The sequence below is a fragment of the Neophocaena asiaeorientalis genome, unplaced genomic scaffold (assembly GCF_003031525.2).
Source record: "Neophocaena asiaeorientalis asiaeorientalis breed wild unplaced genomic scaffold, Neophocaena_asiaeorientalis_V1.1 scaffold20, whole genome shotgun sequence".
Lineage (NCBI taxonomy): Eukaryota > Metazoa > Chordata > Mammalia > Artiodactyla > Phocoenidae > Neophocaena > Neophocaena asiaeorientalis.
Genome location: NW_020173387.1, coordinates 422,640 through 430,849, shown reverse-complemented (window position 1 = coordinate 430,849; position 8,210 = coordinate 422,640). Strand labels below are relative to the sequence as shown.

General features: G+C 38.1%; 1 protein-coding gene and 1 pseudogene across 3 annotated transcripts in view; one reads left to right on the top strand and one right to left on the bottom strand.

Annotated features, from left to right (window-relative positions):
* Positions 1-8,210, top strand: part of POLA1 (DNA polymerase alpha 1, catalytic subunit) — a 295,300-nt gene that overhangs the window by 26,797 nt on the left and 260,293 nt on the right. For 2 of the 3 annotated variants that reach the window (XM_024746621.1, XM_024746620.1), the window contains exons 11-15: positions 1,473-1,585; positions 2,288-2,404; positions 3,654-3,728; positions 6,337-6,475; positions 7,507-7,661. In XM_024746621.1, coding sequence (XP_024602389.1) covers positions 1,473-1,585; positions 2,288-2,404; positions 3,654-3,728; positions 6,337-6,475; positions 7,507-7,661 — 599 coding nt within the window. The remainder of the gene's footprint in view (positions 1-1,472; positions 1,586-2,287; positions 2,405-3,653; positions 3,729-6,336; positions 6,476-7,506; positions 7,662-8,210) is intronic. The other variant, XM_024746622.1, reaches the window with a different exon arrangement.
* On the bottom strand, positions 5,607-5,926 carry LOC112400725 (cytochrome c-like; annotated as a pseudogene).

Below are 8,210 nucleotides of genomic sequence, written 5' to 3'. Positions count from 1 at the left end.
TTCTCTGGAGTCTTTTTTTTTGGCCACGTGGGATTTTAGTTCCCAGATCAGAAATTGAACCCGGGCGCTCAGCAGTGAGAGCATGAAGTCCTAACCACTGGACTGCCAGGGAATTCCCTCTGGAGTCCTTTCTTTTTTAAATAATTAAATTATTTATTTATTTATTTATTTTTGGCTCAGTTGGGTCTTTGTTGCTGCGCGCAGGCTTTCTCTAGTTGCAGTGAATGGCGGCTACTCTTCGTTGTGGTGCGCGAGCTTGTCATCACGGTGGCTTCTTTTGTTGCAGAGCACAGGCTCTAGGCACGCAGGCTTTAGTAGTTGTGGCACACGGGCTTCAGTAGTTGTGGCTCGAGGGCTCTAGAGCGCAGGCTCAGTAGTTGTGGTGCACGGGCTTACTTGCTCCGTGGCATGTGGGATCTTCCCGGACCAGGGCTCGAACCTGTGTTGCCTGCGTTGGCAGGTGGATTCTTAACCACTGCACCACCAGGGAAGCCCTGGAGTCCTTTCTTGATGGCCATGTTTCATGAACAAAGGCTTGATGTCCAGAAAGGCTTGGTTTACCACTTTGTGGTCTACGTTACTTAGGGATCTCAAAAGGATTTGGTTACTAGACCCCATTTGTTAAACTGAAATAGGAGAGGGAGGAACATTACAAATGCTACCCAGCCAGATGTCTTCAGTAGTCTGTGAGATGGAAAGGGTGAAATAGAAGATAATAGTTTAGCCCTATTAGGAGACACATACTATTATATGGAATAAGATGTGAGATGAATTATGTTTTTCCAAAACACAATTTTACATACAGGAGAATACTGATATACCATACATAGTTATCCTTACACATGAATGTTAATTTTTATTGGTAAGTACAAGCTAGAAAGGAGTTTAGTGTTACATTTTCAGAGTTCTCATAAAAGGTTTAAATACGAGTTTTGTTGGAGAATAAGTTGCTTTTTTTGTTTCTCTTAATGTGGATAATCCTGGTTCTAGGGAAAATGTCCTTTTTTTCCTCCTACACTGATCTAGGATGTCTCCCTAGTTTTTGAGGTCTGTCTACATTGAGCCGGGATGTCTCTCTAATTCCTCAGCAGTTTCTACACTGACCTAGGGTGTCTCAGTAGTTATCCGGGTGTTTCTACTCAGGCCTGCGATGTCTCCCTGATAACTGAGGTTTGTCCCTATTTACCTGGGATGTCTCCCTAATTCTAGGGAAAAATGCTTCCACCAAGTTAGAGAATCATTCTGTTCCCTGTCCTCCCAGTGGTCACAGGTTTTACTGGTGCGATATTGTCATGGCATAGGTACTGAGTAAAGGAACTAGTTTTTGGGATTGGACAGCAGATACATTTGCTGTAAGAAATGACTTACCAAAGCATAAACGTGTGGACACATTCAGTGAGCTTTTACATCGTCCCTTTAATGTGATATAATTGAAATGTTTATTTTCTCATGGTTTTTCCTTATTCTTGTAGGTGTGGTGTTTCTATTTGGCAAAGTTTGGATCGAATTCGCCCAAACCCATGTGAGCTGTTGTGTCATGGTGAAAAACATTGAGCGAACGCTCTACTTCCTTCCCCGTGAAACGGTAAACCTTAGTAGACAGCTTCTAATTCCAAGTGTATTCTGTCTTCTGCCACCAGCCCTGTCCTTTGACAGGGCTGTGGATTATCTACAACCTTTCTTATTGCCTGCCTCGTGACCACTGATTGTCAGCAGCTCCATTAGACATTGGGAGAAGTGGAGTGAAACACTATCTGTTTTTCAACTTGTTAGAGCGTAAAAGTGCCTGAGTTTCAGTACATAATGCTGTCTCCCCCCCGCCCCCATTTCCATAATTATTGGGGTTGGGAGTTTGTGACTCTAAAATATGACATGGTGTTTGGCCCAGTTTTCGTGGTTTTGTTATTTCCTCCACAGCCATTTAACAAGGTCAGTTCCATTTGCTCCTTCTTTTTATTAGGACTTAACATCCACACTCTCCTCTCAACCCCAGCTGTTTCCCATCTCAGATGAACTGTGAAGCGTCTTAGTCAAGATTTACAACACTATTCTCCCATTTTGTAGGATTGATCATCTTTATCTCTGGCTTTTATGATGCCATTGGGAGGACTTGGGTGTTGGATTTAGTACATTTTTGGGTCCGTTTGTATCTTTGAACTCACCTTATTCTATTAAATGTTTAAGTATGTGAAGATGAAAGTTGATTTAGGCTTGGGTTTCTGGTGGTTGAAAAGATCTTATGTACAGATATTTTTTCTCCTCCCCTCCCCTCTCCATGGGAAAGCAGAAAATTGATCTAAATACAGGGAAAGAAAGTGGAACTCCAGTTACAATGAAGGATGTTTATGATGAATTTGATGAGAAAATAGCAGCAAAATATAAGATTATGAAATTCAAGTCCAAGGTTTGTATTTGGTGATAATTTTTTCAGGTCTATATATTGGTTGTTTGTTAATTTCCTGATTTAGCAAATGCTTGCTAAATTTCCTGATTTAGCAAATAGTTATTGCATATCTTCTTTTTGCAAAATGCCTTCTGTGTGGCTATAATTCATTGAATGGAAATTTCATAGATAGCAATGTAAAACCAATATGTTAGATTTATAAAAATATTTATTCTTTCTCTTTAAACTGTGTATAACGTTCATTAATTTGAATAAAAAGATAACATTAGCAAAGTAATTGCTTCCAGTACTTGAAGCATAGCTTGTGTTCTTATTCTTAGATGAAGAAGAAACTGTTCTGATCTTGTTTACGTTGGTTATTGCCAAGTTGTCTTGGTCAGAAGGTTACATCTTTAAAAGTCAGGGTCTATGATGCAATTTCTGATAGAACAAAGTTCTTCTATTCATGTGATACATATTGATCAGTTGTCTTCATTTTAGTGAGATATTGATGCCTTTGGCCATAGTTGTGGGGCTGTAAGTTCCTCAGCACACTGGCTATATTAACAGTGATTGCAATAAAGGGAGGATTGAGTTGCTGAAGATGAGGCTAACCATCTGAACTATTTGAGCTTTTTGACTTGTGGCTGATGGATCAGGTCTCTAAAATTCTAGAAGCAATGTGGTGCAATGGTGAAGAGCATAGGTGCTCTGGCTAGACTGCTTGTGCTTTAAGTCCTAGCCCTACCACTTCCTGGTCTGTGACCTTGAACAAGTGCTGAGTGACTTCTCTGGGCCTGTTTCTTCACCTGAGAAGTGGGGCCTTATTTCAAGAGCTGTTGGAAGGGTTAAGTCAATTAATTAGGATTAGTGATTACAACAATCCTTGGTGCATAGCAGGCACTCAGTACATGTGAGCTATGATTATAATGTTTATCATTAATTTTTCTAGCAAGATGGAGTTGCTTAGTATCAAAGAGTAGCAAATAATTTAGTGCATTGACATTGTAAACATTTTTAATGTTTTATTACCTCTCTTGAATGCAAATACTTGTAAGTTCTCTAGTGTCCAAAAGAAGTCTTTTTAACATTTTGTCACTGGCTGTTTTAGTCCCAGTTGAGAGGGGGAAAAGGTGCTTTTTTGGCTTTATTTACCTTTGTGTTCCATAATGATTAAATACAGAGACATGCGTTGTGTATGTAATGCTTGTCAATTTAATTTGTGAAAAGTTTTTTTATCTTAATGATTTTTAAATGCCAACTTACCCAGGCAGTGGAAAAGAACTATGCTTTTGAGATACCTGATGTTCCAGAGAAATCGGAGTACTTGGAAGTTAGATACTCGGTAAGTCAAACAAAGAAAATGAATGGATTTTGCTTGAAAATGGCATTTTCCTATTTTTGAAATTTCAACTGGCTTTCAATTAGGAGTATTGGCAGGGCTCTTCAAGCTTACAGTTCATTGAAGTGAACTTATAGTCATGAATAATTAAAATGAATAAAATGAATTTAAATATGTAGACTATAGGTTATACCACCTTTCTCTGCTTTCAAGTATGCATCTTTACATAAATAAGTTGAAATTGCACAACTGTTTGTCAAGTGGAATGAATGCCGCAAGATGGAGTTGGACATCATTAGTCTGTCGAAGTGTCCCTCTGAGCAGTGGAAAGGTGAGAGAAGAGCGTCAGTAGCGTCACTGTAGTGCTGCTCCTGCTCCCTTGACAGACAAGGTCACTGCTGCAGGATGTTAATTAACTGGACCTTAACCTCTCTTTACCTCTCCGTTCTAGTGTTTTGATCTCATGATGTTGGAAAAGGGAAACTTAAGAAATATCTCTGACAGTGGTGATGAAAAGTACCATGGAAGCATTTTTTTTTTTGTAATTGTCAAAACTTTTATTTAGAAATGAATTTGAAATAACATTTCTTGCATGCCATGTGTAAATTATTAATAAAGTTGTGATGAAATACATTGCTTATGACTTGATAATTTTAGCTGTGGATTTCTAATCTGAGGAATGTATGTAGCATTCAACTGATGCACTAGTAATTATTCCTGGTCTTAAATTGCTCTATAAGCAGCAACTGTTTCAAGCATCAACAGGAAGATGATAACCAGTAGCATTATTTTTTGCTCAGATAACGTAAGAAAATTACTGAATTTATTATCGGTTTGTTTAGGCTGTATTCATCAGAGCACACATGGCAATATATATAGAACTTGAGAACATGAATATTTCTTATGAAAAGAAAAACAAAACACTGTCTCCCATAAAAAATTTTCTCCATGGAAGCATTTTGAATGAGTCCTACTCCCTTGCTTTTATTTATTTATTTATTTTGATCTGTGACTTTGTTTTTAATTTTCAAGCCTTATGATCAGATAATTTACAAATTTGTGCTAATGATAAAGCTCCTCTACCTTAACCCTTCTGAGTTGGCAAAAGCACCATTGCCCATCACACATCTACAGTAGTTCTACCGTTGTTTCTGAATACCTGTTTAAAAGACAATCCTGAATTATAACTCAGTCTGACTTTGTAGAGAATTCACAAGCAAGTTTCCTAACATATCTTGTCACAGTGAATTTTAAAAGCATCTGATCTTAAAGATCATCTATAAAATGTGAAAAGTACTAAATATTCTTTATTTGATGCTATACATAAACCACACTAAAATTCCTTTCATTAAGTAAAACGCAATATTTTAGATGGAGAATTTTAATTAAATTGGCATAGTTAAGACCAAAAAGATAAAGTGGATGTGTCAGTATATCTTCAGCCCTTGCCTTAACAGGCAAACGGACACAACTTGAAACACAGGTGAATCTTGCTGGTCTATGAGACAGTTAAGGGAGCTTCTCAGTATTTAAATATATTAATATAACCAGTTATAGAAATCTAAATATAAAACCAATCTCCTATAGGGTTTGAGAAGGCATTCACCGTATCGCTGAAAAGTTTAACATTCCTTATTCAAGTTTAATCATCTCTTTAGAAGGGGAAGACAATGATAGTACTTTTTGAACCAGAACTACTATCAAAATTCAAAAAGCTGACTATATTCATTTAGCCACAAGCCAATCTTATTTAAATCAGGACAGAAATATTACCTCAGCCATTCAAGATCTGAATTCTAGTGTATGAGATCAATTTAAATATGGTACACATAAAAAGTCATGAGACATTTGTTTCATAATAAATAAGGCAGTGGCCAACGATTATGCATTAGTAGCTTTTTTGAGATAAGCTATCAAGTCTGCCCTTTCTCCTTTCTTCTTAATGCCAGCGAAGAACATTTTTGTTCCAGGGATGTACTTCTTGGGATTCTCCAAATACTCCCATCAGCGTCTCCTCTCCCCAGGTGATGCCTTTGTTCTTGTTGGCATCTGTGTAAGAGAATCTGAAAGTCTGAGTTGTCTTTCACTCAAACAGACCATGGAGATTTGGCCCAGTCTTGTGCTTGCCTCCCTCTTCCACAGTATGGCACTGGGCACACTTCCTGAACAAAAATCTTCTTGCCCTTCTCAACATCACCCATTTTTAAACCGTTCTTTCTCCGTGCACGACTAAGAGGTTCCCGCTCGCAAGCCGAACGTCCCGCTCTCTTGCTTTCATTCTTCTAATGGAGTTGTACTTATTTGGCTATTCTTTATCAGTAAGGCATGTACAGCTCTGGACAGAAATCCTCTTTTGCGGGAGCTTCTTGGCCCATTTTTCTTCTATTGGGTGTCATCAAGATGCATTATTTTGTCATTGTGAATTGTTTTTGTTTCCTACTGTGAATTGTTATGGATTTCATTTGTGGCAAATTACATTTCATATATATCAAAGGGGTTTCTCCTGGTGGTTCATAGAGAGACTTGTTTATTTCAAGTATAGACTTTGGAAAATGTGAAGTAATAGTTTTAAACAAAAAAAGATTTTTTTTTTCGTCTTTGCCTTTTTCAGGCTGAAATGCCACAGCTTCCTCAGGATTTGAAAGGAGAAACTTTTTCTCATGTATTTGGGACCAACACATCCAGCTTGGAACTGTTCTTGATGAACAGAAAGATCAAAGGACCTTGTTGGCTCGAAGTAAAAAATCCACGTAAGGGAAAATTTACTTTCAGAATGCTAAGTAAATTGCTGTTAGATGCGGTTTCTAGAAGTTAAAGAATTGGACTCAATTTCAGTGCGACCACTTCCTTTTTAATGTTAGTTTCTTTAAGGTTTTCCTTGAGTGAGTATAGGAAGTACGTTTGAAATCACTCTTTCACCGTGGTGCTTAGCATTTTAGTGGGAGGGAGGCTTTAGCTAGCCTACTCGGGCATTTGGGTGCATCCTTCATTGTGTTGCTGTCAGCGTGGACTTCCAACCTGGCTGGTGTGGCTCAGCTGTTCTACATAGTGAACTGCTGACTTCTGAAGGAGTAAAACATCACTGCCCGGTGTGGATAGTGCATGTATGGTCTCTTACCTGATGTTTTTCAGTACTTGCATTTGTGATACTTTGTTTTGTCTTCATGAATCTCTTAAAACCGTTCTTTTTTTAAAAATTAATTATTTATTTATTTACTGTCGGTTCATTGGTTTGTTTATTTATTTATTTTTGGCTGTGTTGGGTCTTCGTTTCTGTGTGAGGCCTTTCTCTAGTTGCGGCAAGCGGGGGCCTCTCACACGGAGCACAGGCTCCAGACGCGCAGGCTCAGTAGTTGTGGCTCACGGGCCTAGTTGCTCCACGGCATGTGGGATCTTCCCAGACCAGGGCTCGAACCCGTGTCCCCTGCATCGGCAGGCAGATTCTCAACCACTGCGCCATCAGGGAAGTCCCCAAACTGTTTTTTTTTAATTCCTCTAAGGCAGTGCTGTGGCTTTTACAAACCTATTTTGGGTCTTGGATTTTTTGGAAAGTCAGATGAAAGCTGTGGACTTTTTTCCCAGGAAAATGAACATATGTATACACACACGAAGATTTGCATACAATCCAATAACGTGGCTTAGTTTTAGTTAGATGTTATAATAAGACATTCTTAGTAGAAGGTAGGATTGAAGACAATCTCGGTTAATCACAGATGTCTTAATTATAGTAACTTCTTTTTCAGCAAATAGCTATTGATCTGTTGTTCCTATTCTTTTTCAGAGCTCTTGAATCAGCCAATCAGTTGGTGTAAAGTTGAGGCAATGGCCTTGAAACCGGACCTGGTGAACGTAATTAAGGATGTTGGTCCTCCTCCACTTGTTGTCATGTCTTTGAGCATGAAGACAATGCAGAATGCAAAGACACATGAAAACGAGGTAAAGAAATAGGACAGATTTTGTACCTATGCCAGAGGTGCGATACTTCTTGCACTTGTATAGCTTTTCTGTAAGGGGAGGTTGTTCTTTTTGGAAGGGAAAGAATACTAATTCACTACCAAACTCCATTTTGAAGAATGAATTGAATTTGTCTGGTTTGGAGGGTTTTTTTATTTAAAGACTTAAATTGCTGGACTTTGTGTTTTAAAATTTTTTTATTTTGGAGAACTTCAGATGGACATAGAATAATAGAATGAACTCCTATATACCCATCACTCATATTCACCATTTAGCAAGATTTTGTCACACTTGTTTATCGCCCTCCTTCTTCTTTTTTCCTCCTGAAGTATTTCGAAGCTAATCTCAGACATTGTGTCATTTTACCCCTGTATACTTTGGTTTGCATCTCTCAAAACATGCACACTTTCTTATAGAATACTATTATCACCCCTATTAACATTAACAGTGATTCCTTGATACCAGCTAAAATACCTAGTCCACAGTCACATGACTCTATTTCTCAGAAATGTCTTTTTTTTTTTTTTTTTT